This window comes from Lissotriton vulgaris, chromosome 1_2 (genome assembly GCF_964263255.1).
Source record: "Lissotriton vulgaris chromosome 1_2, aLisVul1.2, whole genome shotgun sequence".
NCBI classification, from domain to species: domain Eukaryota; kingdom Metazoa; phylum Chordata; class Amphibia; order Caudata; family Salamandridae; genus Lissotriton; species Lissotriton vulgaris.
In genome coordinates, this window is record NC_141686.1 from 343,173,867 (window position 1) to 343,190,670 (window position 16,804).

Here is a 16,804-nt window from a genome sequence, read left to right on the forward strand (position 1 = left end):
GGGCTCCCAAAGCAATTACACTATTAAACTTCAAAAGTTGTCTTCTTAAACATCAACAGTGCATATTGTACTTGTAACGCTTGCACTACTCCAATAAACACAGTGATGGAGCGAAATACACCCTGGAATGCCTCACATCTGAAGGGCTTGTGGTTGGAGGGCTGCAGGGGAGCATTAATTCCTCCCCACCCAATCCGGGACAGACTAATCACCAAGATAGAAAACAGACACTCTGAACACCCTGATGAGTTTGAAGTATCTCCTGTCTCATCACCACATGAAACAGGCAGGCAGATTGGTTTATTAGCAAAGTTTTATTGCGTAAAATAAGACATTCTTGGCAAACAGCTCACTGCGGCAGTGTCCTTTGTCTAGTTGTCAATCTCACTCCTCACACTAGAACAGGACACAACTGAACTCACAAAAAACATCACAGCATGCAATGAAATACTACTTACAGTGTCTTTACCTGACAATCTGCTTTGTTTTGTAATGTATGTGAACGTTCGTTTTTGGGTATTTAATTCTCACCAAAATAGCAGCCAAACTCCAGCCGACTTCTACCATATGCTTTGCTTTGCCCAGGCCTTTACCCCTTTTGGTCCGAGGTGGAATCTGAGCTCACACAGACCTTGGGTCGCCAGGTTCCACGCAATCCCTTACATCTTCTCCTGGGTGTATTTGAAAGTTTGGACGGCTCTAGAGCGGACAAACATTTTCTGGGAACAGCGGTCGCTGTGGCTAAATGAGATATTGCAGTGGCCTAGGCCCAGCCCAACCCCCCTACCCTGCGAAAGTGGCACCAGGGAGTGGATGGGTGCGTGGCCCAGGAGGAACATGGTTGTCCCACGAGGTGCCAAATGGCTGAACCTACTGTTTTAAATTTCCAGCTTTGGCTGTCCCACGTAACGGGGTGCTGCTTTCCAGCTTGGGTGGTGTTAGAATTGGGGGTCTCTGGTTGGCGCAGTGCAGCACTGGCGACAAGCAGCGACCATCTCCTCTAAGTCAGGGCAAAGGATTACTCCCAGAAATAACCCTTGCTCACCCTCTAGGTAGTGTGGCGCAAGCAGTCTAGGCTAAACTCTGGAGTACATAGGGTTAAACATTTGCAGCATCACACACAATAATCATCAACCCACCACACAATGACACTAGACTGTATTCTTGCAAAAATATATCTCTTTATATAGATTCAAAGCAGGCTTGTAAATACAGTCTTATGCACAAAAATCGTTCCAGTTACTCTTTATCTCTGCCACAGTTCTTAATCAGCTTCTTTTAGTTTCAAAAGGTATTCTTTGGGGCCTTCTGCCCAGTTTCCCCAAAGTACAGTGTTTTCTAGCGCTTCGGCGCGGTTCCCAGCGCCTCCGTGCACCTCTGGTGAGAAAATCGGGCCCGGCCTGCCAAAGCTCACGCTTCTCGCGTGAGCGGCGAAAGGCACGACCGGGTCTGGCTCCTAATACAAGTCGCACTGCTGTGTGGGGCTCGATGCGGAGGGGCGCCGGCCACGGGGAGTGTTAGGGGGGGCCTCGGGGGGCCAGGAGCGGTGCGAGCCTCGCTGAAAGGGGCGGCTCGTACCGCGGTGCAGACTGCAGCTGCGAGGCTCCGGGGCACAGAAGGTCACACAGAGCGGTGCGAGCTTGGAAGGTAGGACGCTCGCACCGCGGCTCGGGTCTCACTCTGCGGGGCTCCCGGGGGCTGCACAGATCAGAGGGCGGTGCGAGCTAAATAGGCAGGACGCTCACACCGTGGGGGCCAACACAGTAACTTTGAGATCCTTGTAGAGGGTCGAGGCGGCAATGTCGAGGGTCGGCTCGGTGTCCCGCGTCGCAGTGTCTTCCTTCCTAGGCCGGTCAGAGCGGCGGCTCGGCTCGGGCTCGAAGGTTGGCGTTGCGGCGCGGGCCGGGTCAGGGAGACAAAGCATCTCGGGGTCCTTGAAGAGGGGGGCACACGCTGGGTGCGGCGAACTGCAGGGCACGTCAAGGGGGTCAAGACGGGCTTCTCTGCAGGACGCGCCGCAGCCGCTCACAGACAGCGGCAGGCGCTTTCCCGGGCACAGGTCACGAAGGGGCAAGCAGGTGCAGGGCAAGGTCTCTCCTTACGGTCACTCGTGCAGGCGACAGTCACGGTGCTTGGGCCAGCGAGGCTGGTCTCTGCGGTGCTTCTGGGGCCTTGGCAGGCGGCAGTCACGGTGCTTGGAGGGACGGTAGTGCCCTGGGCCTCTCAGGGGGCACGGCGGATGATTACGAAGCGCTCCTCGGTTCCCAAGTAGAAGTGCAGGGGAAGGCAGCACTCACAGCGGTTCCTCTTCCAGGGGGGGTAGCGCCCACTGTTCCTGGGGCGCAGTTCAGGGGGCAAGTTCCACAGCAAGCCCTTGGAGATCTTGGTAAAAGTTTGGCACAAGTTGAAATAAAGCAAAGTCTTTCAGTCTTTCTTCTCCTGCTCTCCTTCAGCAGCAAGGCACCCACCACAGGCCAGTCTCTTGGGGTCAGAGTCAGTACTTCTCCAGGCAGCTTCTAGGGTCCTTCTCTTCAGGCAGAGCTTCTTCTTTGCGCAAACAGGATCTAATTTACAAGGAGCAGGGCTCCTACTTTTATACAGAGTTTTCTTTGTTCTCCCAGGCCAGGGGGGCCTTTGCATAACTTCATTCAGTCCCTGAGCACTTTGTTGGGTGTACTCTGGTCTCTTCTTTCAGTGTGAGGGGCAGGCACATCAGACGCTCCACAGGAGGTGGAGCCAGCATTGTGTGGACAGGGTTAGCCAGGAGTACCTTGATGACAGTGCTTCGCTGTTCCTGGGCCAGGTGCTGGCTGAGTCCTCAGTCGCTCCCCAGGGGGCGGAGCCAGCATTGTGGTGGCAGAGCACTGCCCTATTTAGAGTCCAGGGGCACTCCTACCTCCAACTAAGGTGTAATCCTTGCATTCACCACCTGTCATCCCCCAGCCCTGTCACTCACACATCCCAGACAGCCAGATACACATCCTAGCAGAGGCGGGCTGAAATGGTTAGGCAAGCAAATGCTAACTTTCTAAAAGTAGTATTTGCAAACACAGGATATTAAAATAAACTTTACTAAAAGAAGTATTTTATTAGTCCGAGTTCAGGCATACTAAACTTTATTTTCTACCATGTTCCCTGAGCCTGCTAGGATTATAGAGTGTAATAATTCCAGCAGCCCATCTGGCCTAAAAGAGAACAGGTAGCATTACAATAGTGAAAAACGAATTTGGCTGTAATTCACTATTAGGACATGCCACACACATCAGGGCTTGTCCTACCTTATGCTTACAATGCACCCTGCCCTTGGGCCTACAATAGGGGTGACTAATATGAAGTTAAGGGAAGGTTTAGGGGCTGGCAAGTGTGTGCACTTGCCCAGCCAGCATGACAGTACCAGACTGCACGCAGGTTCTGCAATGGCAGACCTCAGACACATTTTGCTAGGCCGCTTCTGTGGGTGGCACAACCAGTGCTGCAAGCCCACTAGCGGCATTTGTATTTACAAGCCCCGGCACTCCTGGTGCACTTGACTGGGGACTGACAGTAAACCAAATAAGCCAAACATGGACACCAAACAATGTAACAATTTACAACAGGGAGAGTATATGCACTTTAGTACTGGTCAGCAGTGGTAAAGTGCCCAGAGTCATTAAACCAACAAAAACAGGTCAGAGGAAATATGGGAGGAAAAAGGCAAAAGGTTTAGGGATGACCCAGCAGGAAGGGCCAAGTCCAACAGGTGGCTTGCATAAATACTCCTACCCACACAGTGGGGTTTTTTACTGTCTGTTGGAGATGGAATTGGCTTTACTGTGTAAGATGTATGCGGTCTTTTTTTTCTCTCAAAATGATAATAAAATTGATTGTCAAAAAAAAAAGAAAATTCACACCAGAATAAACCATCTCAAAACATTGTGAATTGTGTCACGGTTTTGGCAGTTGAAAATGCAGAATGATATGGTTGGTGCCACCTTTGTAAGTTGTTAGAATCTGGACAGCCATGAATCCTCTTTTGATCTCTCAGCCTGAATGGAATGTACAGAATATTTACACAGCCGGTCTGAAGATACTGATAGGGAGTAGATGTTCCTGCTTTAATGATGAAAGGAGTTTATATTTTTTGTCCTCAAGTGGTTTTTGATTCCTATTTCTTCTCCTAGTTTCTTTTTCCCATGTGCTCAGGTGTTTCAATAATTTTTTTTTGAATCCCAGAAGTTATGTCTATCAGGATAGTTTATGATCCACACTTGGTAACAGGTCCTCAACACTGCACACATTTCATGGGAGTCGGACAGGTTTAATTCGCAGTGAAGCAGCCTCTGTGAAGTTCGTTGCTTGGTGAAGGGACGTTAGTGACGTTGAAGAACCTACATTCTGTTTGGAGACGCTGCGAACGTTGGAGTGTGTCCTTTAACTCAAAGCTCTTCTGACGTTCAGAGGAAAGGGAGGACCTCAGCCCGGACGGATTGTTAGATGTCATAGGAGGTCTAACTTTAGCTGTAGATTCTTAGATGATGTAAAAGATCAGATTTCTTTTTTAAAATGTAGGTTTTTTGGCAGTGCTTCGAAAGGCTTCCATCTTGTATGTGTTACTTGATGCTGCTGAGCACCACCTTTTGTTTACAGCAGTTTCCATACCCAGTGCAGCGTCATGGCCGTCGCCTGTGTGCTCTTTGATGGCGTACAAGGCTTGCCTTAAGATTAAAGCTCTTGCTACACACAGTGCAGTGATAAAGCCTCTGGTCCGTGTGTACGCTTTGATGCCGTACAAGGGTCGCCTTCCGAGAAAACCTCTTCTCACACACAGTGCAGTTATAAGGTCTCTCTCCTGTGTGTATTCTTTGATGTTGTAGAAGATGTCCCTTCTGAGTAAAACTTTTCTCACAGACATTGCAGTGAAAGGGCCGCTCTCCTTTGTGAGTTTTTTCATGTGTTGCCTTATCAGCAAACCTCATTTCATGCTCAGTGTAGGGATACCGATCTGTGTGTGTTTGTTCGTGCAGTAAAAGATGCGTCTTTCCAGTAAATGTCTTCTTACACTCAGCACAGGCATAAGCTCTTAGGCCGGTGCCTATTCTTTCCTGCTTTGCAAGTGGTGTTTTATTGTTAAAATTCTCCCTCCTGTGTATTCCTTGGTGTTTTCCTTCATTCATTTTATAAGCAAAGTTCTTCCTTCCTCCAGAAGCTTTACGTTTCTCTTTCCCATCCGTACTTTCTGTCGTCGGCTGCTGTGCTGCAGAAAGAAAAGAACACTGAGAATTACACATGGGAAATATTTCTTGAAAGAAATGCACGGTTATAATATGAGAAAGGTGGACAGTAATATCTAGGAAGGAAGGACAATGTTACTACCTGTAAACAATCATTTGCTGCTTGTAGTTCTACAGTTCACATGTGGTGACCTCCCATGGGTTGGGTTCTGACTACTAAAAATAATTAATTTAAGATTGAGTTTTGATCTGGAGAAAGACTCGTGATCCCATAGCAGAAGGGCATAATGCATCAGCGCGCAGACTCCAATTAAAATCATTGTGCTGTTTTCTCCATCGGAGTACAACTGCTTAAATGTGTAAAATAAAAAAAATAAACTGCTTTATCTGAGCAACCTGTATACTTTCCAACCATACAGCAAGTGGGTGATGCAAGTGAGCCTGCAACATGACAAGCTGACAGTATTTGCAAGAGAGTAACATTTTCCATTTGCAGCAAGCTGTGGCACATCACAGGTTGTACAAGAATCGGTAAGGTCCAGAACGCCGCAGCCGGGCTCATTCTAGGGACACCACGCCACAAACATATGACGCAACACCTACGAAGCCTCCACTTGCTCCCCGTCGAGAAGAGGATCACCTTCAAACTCCTCGCCCATGCCTACAAATCCCTCAACAACATCGGACCCACATACCTCAACGACCGAATATGTTGATGTCACCAGAGAAATATTTTATGAAAGGATGCACAGAACCACGTTTCTGCTTTACAAATATCTACTAGAGGTACGTTGGGTAGAAAAGCCATGGTTGCATCTTTATCACACGTGGACTCAGCCTGTGGTATTTCTATGTGGTGTCTCCGCTAGGCCTGGGCGGTAAATTCAGTTCCACTTGCGGAATTTGTGGAATTTGGGTAATTTCACGTTCTGCGGAGAAAGTGGAATTGCCAAAACCTCAGCGATTCGCGCCTTCGTATAATTTTTTGCTTGTTCACACTTTCAAAATGTGTGTTTGCAAGATATTTCCCCCCGAGCACGCAAACAGAGTTCTCGAACAGGAAAAAAGCATTGTGAACGGGCGGAAGAAGCAATTCCGCGTGTTTGCAGAATTCTGCGTACTCACAGAATTTTTTTACGCTGAGCTTTGCTTAACACGACTACACAAATTCCGCCCACCCCTAGTCTCCGCACGAGTAGAAAACCATATGCCAAATTGTGCCGAAGCAAAAAATGATTATTATTATTATTTTTCATACATTTTCAACTCTGATAATGTAGAGCGTGAGTGCACGTTTAACACTGGATGCATATTTAACTTTGTCTTTGTAAACTTGCAGGAACTGTTCATCTACTAATGGGTCATGTAGTTTGCTAACTGTTTGAGGAAGTGACTGCTACTAGGTAGATAAGGCTTGCAGTGATGTAGTGGCTTAAAAGGTGGACTTGTTACTCATGATAAGACAACATTAAAATCTTAACTGGATGCCAGGGGTGCTCTGGTGGGATAACCATTCTCAACTCTCCCATGAACATTTTCACAAGAGTTTTTTCAAAAGTATTCAAACGTTAGTGTAGGCTAGGCCAGCTTCTTTATGAATGTATCTAAATGTTATTTCTATAATACAAACCTAGCCTAAAGCTAGGGCCAAAGATGAGCATAAATTATTTTTAAAGAAGGGAGTCCTCAACTCTTTCCTAAACGGGAGCAATGTCGGGCGGTCCTGATGGATACAGGGATGTTGTTCCAGATCATGACTTCATAGATGGAAAAGGCCTGCTAACTTGTTTTTTTTCTTTGTTACAGTTCTAAGTCTGCAGTCCGATGGAGTTCTCCAACCTCACATTTGTTACACTTGAAACTAAGAGCTGAACTACGTGAATGACAAACAAGTTATAAGAAAGAGGTAAAAGCTACAAAAGAGGAAATTCAAAAGGGAAAAGCAAGACTACTGTACTGGAAGAGTCTTAAACTTTGTAAGATTATACGAATAAGTAAGGAGAGCAGTCAGAATTCCAAATTCAAAATTTCAGCCCCAGAAGGGACTTAGATTACAGTTCATGTAGAATTGACATATTTCCGTTTCTAAGATTTCAACATAAAATCAGACCCAAGCCAATGAACATGAGAATAGGGGAGCCAGATACAGAAAACATGACTTGAGTTCAAGAGACGCTGATACTTCATGACATCGGCTGGTCTGGATGATGGAAATATATGTGCAACGAAAGAGCGGGAAGCGTTGCTCGGAAAGAGGGCACAGATAGATCGGGGAAGCCTAACTCGCTTCAAAAACCACGCTACATGTAACTCCTCCTTGCCTCATGATAATCTGGATGTCTTTAGTGACTCGGTCGCCAAAGACTTGTTCAAATAAATTGTTCACCAGTCAAGGCAAGAAGGGAAGAATCAGATCCAACTTGAGTAACGGACAAAGGGAGGCCATTAACACATTACGTAATGACAACATAAGTACCAATGTCATCCGATAAGGGGCAAGAACGTGGTTTTAATGATTGTTTGCAATTATGAACTAAAGGCTTTTCAATAATAATTAAATACGGATTGTTGTGAAATGGGAATGGCAACATTTTCATTTGTGTAAAACACTACCCTCTACTGTCCCATGCGTTTACCTTCTAACAAATGTATGCAAGAACAAGGGGGGCGTATAGCGCCCTCCAACAATAGCTCACTGGAAAGCACAGCCATAAACTAAAACCATTTATTGCTGATTCTTGTGGAGAGCCTCCCATCATATTGTATAGCTAGAGAGAATTGTCTACAAAAGATATACACAGGAGACAATAATATTTGACACTTACCTAGGATGTGATCTTGCTAATTATGTATACAACACACGCAAGGTCTAAGAGCCTACGAAAACGCTTTTTGCAATAGACCAATATCTCCATATGACTATACATGGATGCTTAGGACCATGACTTTTGCCTAAATAACAATATTTTCATATTTAAAGATAGATATTACAGACAAATCTCAGGGACAGCAATGGGCACCTGCTCTCCCAGCTATGCAAATGTATTTGTGGTCTGGTGGAAGGAACAGGTCTGTCGTGTAGTTCCCACTAATCCGTAGGACCTGTGCGTTTGTTGGTCGATATAAACTTTGGATGAGGTGCCTAGACTGGCTCCGGGCACCTCCGCAGGATGAGTTGACCTAGAGACCAGCTAGCTCACAGTGTCACCATAAGACTCCCTAACCTTACCAGGAAGCAAATGGTTTCTGGCAACCTCTGAACGTGACAAACCTGACCCCTCGTGGATCGTGGAAACAGAACAAAACCTTTTGCTCAGACACTCAAGCTTACTTGCTCTCAGAGAAATATACAGAGAATTCACAGTGGGACATTTTCAATTATTTATTGAACCAACGTTATTCTTGTATAGAATACATAAGCTGCAATAATCAGTAGACCGAAGCAGCTGAAAGCGATTACAAGCATGTAAATAGTAGATATAGTTCTATCAAGGTGCTAAAACAATATATATATGCAGGCATATAAGCAAGGCAGTAATCAGGCGTACTCCTACTATGCACTCCCTTCTCTGCGTGTAGTTAGTGTGTGTGTGGGTGTGAAGCCAAGAATCCCCCCTAAGGGACGATCCCACCCCATTACCTGACAGGAAAGAATGCAGGCCCTGTATTGGTTACAAACTGAACTCCCCTTCACGGAGATGCCAGCCCGCTGCAGTGGGAAGTCTCAGTCTGCACGGACCCTGGGTGTCAGCTGTAGCGGCCTCCTCTACTAATCTATTGGGATGCTCATTATTTATAATTGAAACCATCTTTGTGATGTAGGTATAGATTAGTCGATGTACTAGATATGTAGATAGCCCTGTTACCCTGTGGATGAATATACGACATTTGTACATAGTGCGTCAAGGGGCCTTGTACTTAGTGTTCAAGGCATCGTGGTAATGTTGTACGAAGCTAGATGTAAATAGTAGATATAGTTCTATCAAGGTGCTAAAACAATATATATATGCAGGCATATAAGCAAGGCAGTAATCAGGCGTACTCCTACTATGCACTCCCTTCTCTGCGTGTAGTTAGTGTGTGTGTGGGTGTGAAGCCAAGAATCCCCCCTAAGGGACGATCCCACCCCATTACCTGACAGGAAAGAATGCAGGCCCTGTATTGGTTACAAACTGAACTCCCCTTCACGGAGATGCCAGCCCGCTGCAGTGGGAAGTCTCAGTCTGCACGGACCCTGGGTGTCAGCTGTAGCGGCCTCCTCTACTAATCTATTGGGATGCTCATTATTTATAATTGAAACCATCTTTGTGATGTAGGTATAGATTAGTCGATGTACTAGATATGTAGATAGCCCTGTTACCCTGTGGATGAATATACGACATTTGTACATAGTGCGTCAAGGGGCCTTGTACTTAGTGTTCAAGGCATCGTGGTAATGTTGTACGAAGCTAGATGTGTAAACAAAGTAGTCTCAGAGAAACTAATCCAACATTGTCGTGCATGCAAATATGTGCAAAAGGTCACAGCAGAAATGTTACTGTAAAAAATAGGACAATATATGAAATGAGCTACTTTGCTACGTGGACCTAGCCCGGGCACATAACAGGTGGTCTGGACATCACAAAATGAAAACATGACAAACCATGCGCTGATTTGGATCGGGGATACAGATGACCTTTCCCTGCTGTGGGACAAAAGTAGGGAAATGTCTAAAAGATTAATCCAGAGACAAAAACTGATCTCAACCTAAAACTCACTCATTAGATAAGAAATAAATCTATAAATGACCTGACTATCCATACTGAGCTAGAGAAGCACATATGGTCAAAAGCCTACATAGAAAGGAAAAAGCAGGGCGTTGTGAATAGCGTGCATACACAGAAACTGATAGAAAGTATCCCCTGGCGTGAAATGCTATGGACCCGTAGAAAAAGGGATAGCCAAGAAGTGTATGAGAAGGAAGAAAAAAGTAAGCGGCCAGCAGCCAAGCGAGAACCCAGAACATGAATACACTGATTTAAAATCAGAGGCACCAAAGGATAGACCTGATATTACCGTAAGGTTCATGACTACAAACAATACGAGGTACACAGCAGCAAGACAAATTCTAAACATTGGAAAATATTAAAAGCTGATCAGGTGATTGGACACGATATTACCTCACATCCCTCCATCACCTATCATAAAGCCCTATCCTTAAAGGACAAACAAGCCCTTAGCTATACAGATAGTCCAATGAGAGAAAGGGTCCATCTAACCTAAAAGGTTTCAGAAAATGAGGGAAACGTATGGCTTGCAAATATGGTGTCAAAATAAAAGAGGTTATTCTACATAACAGGAAGGAAAAGCAATCAATTAATAACCTGTAGCACAGATTTCTGTGTATATTTATGTGAAAGAATGCACACATAGAAAACAATATGTGGCCAACTTGATGTTCCCCATTGGCAAGTGATGGAGCACATGACAGGCATCAAACACGCAGACTTAAATTTACCAGCGTCTCGAGATTTTCTAATATGCCATGATAGAATTGTAGACTCGCTCGGTTTCTTTGGCCTTATATCAGAGGAGGTGATCAAGAGAAGAAATTGAAAAGAATGGATTTAAGATATAATACAGCGCTGGGTACCGAGGAAGTCAAGGGCCTGAATAAAGATGAGGAATTACACGGGCACATAGGATGCTTACTGATGTCGAATCTGCACACTTTCCCACTACTGACACTCTCTGGAACACATGTTAAAAAAAGCCATCATTTCCTTGCAAGATTAAAAATATAGAATTTCTTTACATTTCTCAGTGCACTACTTAGGATAAGGGAGGTATACCTCACAATCATACTCTATTGATAATGCCCACTGAAGACACAAAAAGTTGGACTTAAAATCAGTGATACCACCGCGAGACCCAGCAGCTACAAAATCACTCGCAAATACAGCGTTGACCGTCCAGGAGAAGGCAAAGCCATCATCCGCAAGAACACCCACCAACAGACCCCTTACTCGAATGACTCAACAACTACCATGGAACACCTCCCCTTCCAGATCCAGAGCAACCCCAACACCACCCTCCGTGGCTCCCTAATGTACAGGACCCCCAGCCCCCACCCTTCATTGACGCCATTGTAGACCCAATCGCACCCCAGGCTCTAACTTCCACTTGGACAACCCCATTGACCAAAACACCGAATCCCTACTGGAAAACCTCACCAACATCGGACTCAAGCAGCTAGTCACCGCATCAACCCATACAGTCAGACACACGCTAGACTTCGTCTTCTCCATCAGCGGGAACATCACCTACAGCCACACCACCGAACTCCTCTGGACCAACCTGCACTGTGTACACTTCACCATTCCCAACGTTCACCACCACCCTCACCCCCCCTCCGCCCCATCTGTTGTAGCTGGAACAAGGCCACCAAAGAACTTCTCGTCATCTTTCTCAGCATGACCGTACCACCAGCAGACTCCAACACTGCTGCACACAACCCTGACCTATAGATCTCTAACTGAGCCGACACACCAGCACCCCTCAAGAAGACAACAGGCAGGCAAAACTTCAAGATAGCCATCTGGTTCACTTCAGCCCTCCACAAGTCCAGGCGTATCAGCAGGCAACTCGAGAAGAGATAGAGGAACAACAAAATCCCAGAAACCCACACAACCTTCAAAACCTCTGTCAACGCACACCACCTATTACTTAAAACCACAAAAAAACGGCCATCAAGGACAGAATCCGCGCCTACGCACACAACAGCACAGAAGTCTTTGCCATCGTCAAGGAGTTCGCTAGGCCCAACAGCGAGACCACAGACGTCTCACCCTCCCTAAGACCTCTGCAACAGACTCAGCACATTCTTTACCACAAGTTCAGGCATAACTACGACAGCTTTGACACCCAAGACCCTGCTACAATGCCTGCCACCACCGCACACAACAAGGCTTTACCTCAACATATCATGCTCAACTGGACTCCACTCACCATAGATGACACACTCAAGACCATGAAGAGCATCCACTCCAGAGCCCCACAGGATCCTTTCCCGTATCACATCTTCCGTTGAGCAGCCGCAGCATCATCAGCTGCTCCATCAAAACTGCCACCTTCCCTGCCGCCTGAAAACACGCCAAGATCAACCCCTGCTCAAGAAGCCGTCTGCCGAAACGACAGACCTCAAGTACCTCAGACCTATCTCTTCGTCCCCTCCCTTGCCAAGGTCATCGAAAAGGCCATCAACACCCAACTCTCCAAGTTCATCGAAGCGAACCATGTCCTGAACAACTCCAAATCCGGCTTCCAAAGCAATTATAGCACCGAGCCCGGACTCCTTGCCGCCATCGAGGACATCAGCTCCCTACTCGACTGGGGCGAACCCCCCACCCTCATCCTACTGGACCTCTCGGCCACCTTCGACAACATCTCCCACCGCACCTAATCACAAGATTCCAGGACGCTGGTATCCAAGACAAATTCAGAAAGAACAATGGATGGACAGAATGCAGAACAATGTCATACATTCACCCCAGTTCAGTGGTATGGGCCTAAATCCATCATTTTTTTACTCACCATGCGATTCCAGTTTGGACCCAGCCATATGCAAATCAGCCTTGACCCTGCACCCAATGGGAATAGTCCAGCCTGAACTGCCAGGCCAGGTCTTCCCTGGACTGGAAACAAGCAACCTAGGACTGGTTTTGGAGTTTCACCCCTCATCAGCCAGGATAGCTTGACTCCAGGGGCATGGAGAGCACGGGACCCACGTCTGGGCAAACCCACCCTTTCAGGGTGACAAATGCAAAAACAACAGTTGATGGACAGAATCCAGAACAATATCATACATTCACCCCAGTACAGAGATCTGGGCCTAAATCCATTGTTTTTTTGCTCGCCATGCCATTCCAGTTCGGACCCAGCCATATGCAAATTAGTCTTGACCCTGCGCCCAATGGAACAGTCTAGTATCAACGACAAGGCACCGGACTGGATCCACTCCTTCCTGACTGGCCAAACACAGAGTGTCAAACTTTCCCGTTCCTCTCAGAACCTATAAAGATCAGCCTTAGAATGCCCCAGGGCTCCTACCTGAGCCTCACCCTCTTCAACGTCTACATGGCCCCCCTCACTGCCATCATCAGAAACCAGACTTCACATCGTCTCCTAAGCCGACAACATCCAGCTGATCATTTCCATCCCCAACGAACCTACAACCACCTGATTCAACTTTCATAGTGGAATGAAGGTTGTTGCCACCTGGATGAAAGACAGCTGCCTCAAGATCAACTCAGAGTAGATTGAAGTACTCCTCTTGTGACCCATCCCCTCAGCCTGGGACGACTCTTGATGGTCCGCCACACTAGGAACCCCTCCCAACCCCACAGACCATGCATACAACCTCGGCATCATACTGGATTCCTCGCTCACAAAGAAACGCCAAATCAACGCTGTATCATGATCCTGCTTCAATAGACATTCAGATGGATGCCCACAGAAGCTAGAAAGACGGTCACACATGCACTCATAACCAGCAGACTTGACTACGGCAACGCACACTACGTCTGCGTCACCTAGAAACAGCTCAGGAAACTACAGAACGTCCAAAACGCCACAGCCAGACTGGTCCTAGACATCCCCTGCTGCAGCCACATAACACAGCACCTCAGACAACTCCACTGGCTCCCAATCATCAAGAGAATCGCCTTCAAACTCCTTACACATGCCTACAAAACTCTCCACGACATAGGACCAGCATACCTGAACCACCGTCTATCATTACACATACCCGCCAGACGACTTCACTCCGTTCAACCTGCCCTGGCCACTGTCCCACGGATCCACAAGACCAAAGCCAGAGGAAGAGCCGTCTCCTACCTCAGGCAATCCCTGTCGCTGATCCTGTTCAGGAAGGACCTCAGGACCCGGCTCTTCGCCTGAACCTCCACGCCCAGAGGGATCAGAAGCCCCCCCTCCCCTCCTCTCAGTGCCTTAAGACCCTCAGGGGTGAGGAGCTGCACTATACAAACTCCGGATTAATTGAGCGATGCCCGCTTTTCAGAATAAAGCCCACTGGGTCTGTGAAACTGAATATATCAGAGGATCTGATCCAGTATGAATGCCGTGTACATGTGGCCAATATGTGATCGTAGGAAATCATGTGCGCACTGGGGTTCTCGCTCTGGTATTACCGCAATGACTTGCATTGTATAATTATACCCTCACTGTCAAGTCCCAAGCGATATATTCATAGATAGGGTTCGACTCTTCTGCAACGGAACAGAGCATCGAATAATACATTGAGATACTTGCTGCCATAGTCCTCATTTCACCCGCCCCCCTCTAGTTTGCTAAGCTGCTAAGGGCCAGGCTCTATTGCTTGGACTCATTATGATCCACCACAGAAGAATGACATCATCTGATGAACCCACCTGCATTTACATAGAAGAAACAAATGGCTGGATGCTATAGAAACAAGTTTAATTATACATTTGTGACAGGTCAAGTTTAAGTCCCATTTCTATGTTCACTAACGACAGAACCAAAGCGGATGCCGAATACCATGAAAATGAATGTAAAGCTCTAAACACTGTAGGAATGAACAAAGATGATTATAATGAACCTGTTTTTAGTATGGTGCATTGGTGCACAAAAAATGCATCCTAAAAATGATTGTGATTGATGATGTGAAAAGGAGCAGGCAATGAGTATTGATTGTCTATCGCGGACCAATAGATGCAGATCTATGGAGATTAGGGCAGTTCACTTGGGGTAGAGAAAGGCTTGTTGTTAAGCCACAACGCTTCACTACGACACTTGCTGAACAAAAATTAGGCGTCCAGGAGTACTGGCTTGGACCTCTTTCGTGGGGAGTTGAGGAAATACGAGTTACGAGTCTGCACACACACAGCGCAGTGGCAGCCGTTCTAGTTAGGTCAGAGTTTCCATAGGAAGAGTGTTTTTGTATCACTAATAACTCAAGTCCCGTTTGACTTAAGGTTAAAAGTAACATTATAGTTCAGTGTTGAAATACTACAAAAACGAATGTTAAATAACCAAAACAAACACTAATATTTACCAACTATAACCCAAACTATAACTTGAGCCCCCGCCATGCACTGCTTATGACCTCATATATTATATCAATCAATAATGGGGTCCTTGGTGAGGGAGAGAATCATTTGAGTGTCCTCGGCGTAGGAGATTATGTTGAGGGTTGGAAAGGGAATCTTAGGGCTGGCCGAGCGAGGTTGAGAGGCCTCCTGGCGAGGTTCCTCTCCTAGGATCGTACAGACGAGCAATCACCCCCCTTACAGATGGACACCACACAAAGATAGGTTCTCAACGTTTTTATCAATACTTTTAGGCAGGTTATCGTAACGATACAGGGATAAGTGGATCAGGGATCCTTTCAAGCTTAGTCTCTGAGGGAAGGGGGTAGCGGGACAGTCTTGGTACCAGCCTGGTACAGGGATACCTTGCGCTCAGCTCTCAATCCTCGAGCTGGGGCGTTCTTCGGTATGGGGCGCGGCAACGCCAGCAGGGCTCCAGAGATGGTTTCACGAAGGTGGGCCGCGGCAGCGCCAGCAGGGCTCCAAGGATAGTTCGGCGAAGATGAGCCGCGGCAGCGCCAGCAGGGCTCCAAGGTGGTTACAGGTTCCACGCGGATGAGTTCGTCTCGGTGTCTCTCGACTCCAGGATACAATTGCCGACCTGCTCCGGAGCTGCCCCAGTTATAGGTCTGGCGTCCTTTGATGTCCGGACCCTTGCACTTGGAGGTCGGAGAGGCCGGGATGTGCATGACGTGACCAGACCAGATATGCGTGACCAGACACCCAGCAGGGGGGTGGAGCCAGCGCCCAGGGAGGCTGGGGGCGATCGAAACCAGGCGTCAGGGGACGGTTGGAGGACCATCGAAACTCTTTCCCCCATTGATCCGTCAAGTGGTCTCTTTACCCCCTGGTCGGATCGCGGTGCCTCGATGTCGGGGCTTCGCTGGGTCTGTGGCTGGGGTCGGGCCGAGGCCACAAGGCCTGGTCGTGGAGGGCCCAAGATGGAGTCTGGGTCTGAGATGGTGGTCCGGGATAGGGTTCGGACCAGCCGAGGGTGTTGAGGAGAGGTTGTCGAGTTCCAACGGGGGAGAGCTGGGGGCTGCCCGGAGGGGCGGCTCTCGTGGAGGGTGGATGGTGCTGCTCTCGGCCGGGGAACAGGGGTCGAGGTAGTCCGGGACCCGCCATGCGGGAGGAGTGGGACCACGCCACGAGGCCGGGTCCAACAGAGATTATGTTGAGGTCGTGCTGTCAGGCAACGTGTGCGAGCGGGACCATGTAAATGTTGAACAGTTTCTGGCTGGGGTACGTGGCAGATGATCTCGGAGGCTTTGGAGTGGAAGGGTGGAGGCGGACGCTCTCGGTTCTGCCGGACAGGAAGGAGGTGGTCCATTCCAGGGCTTTATTTTGGATCCCTACGGCGAGGAGGCGTGCATGTAATGTGCGGTGGCAGACGGTGTCGAAGGCGGTGGAGAGGTCGAGGAGGATGAGGGCTGCGATCTCATCATTGTCCAGCATGGTCCTGATGTCATCAGTGGCGGCGATGAG

General features: G+C 47.6%; 1 protein-coding gene across 1 annotated transcript in view; it reads right to left on the minus strand.

Annotated features, from left to right (window-relative positions):
- Positions 1-380: 380 nt before the first annotated feature.
- Positions 381-16,804, minus strand: part of LOC147736728 (uncharacterized) — a 112,969-nt gene continuing 96,545 nt past the window's right edge. Inside the window, exon 3 of the mRNA XM_086953440.1 lies at positions 381-5,233. Within this exon, the coding sequence (XP_086809566.1) occupies positions 4,650-5,233 (584 nt within the window). The 3' untranslated portion in view covers positions 381-4,649. The remainder of the gene's footprint in view (positions 5,234-16,804) is intronic.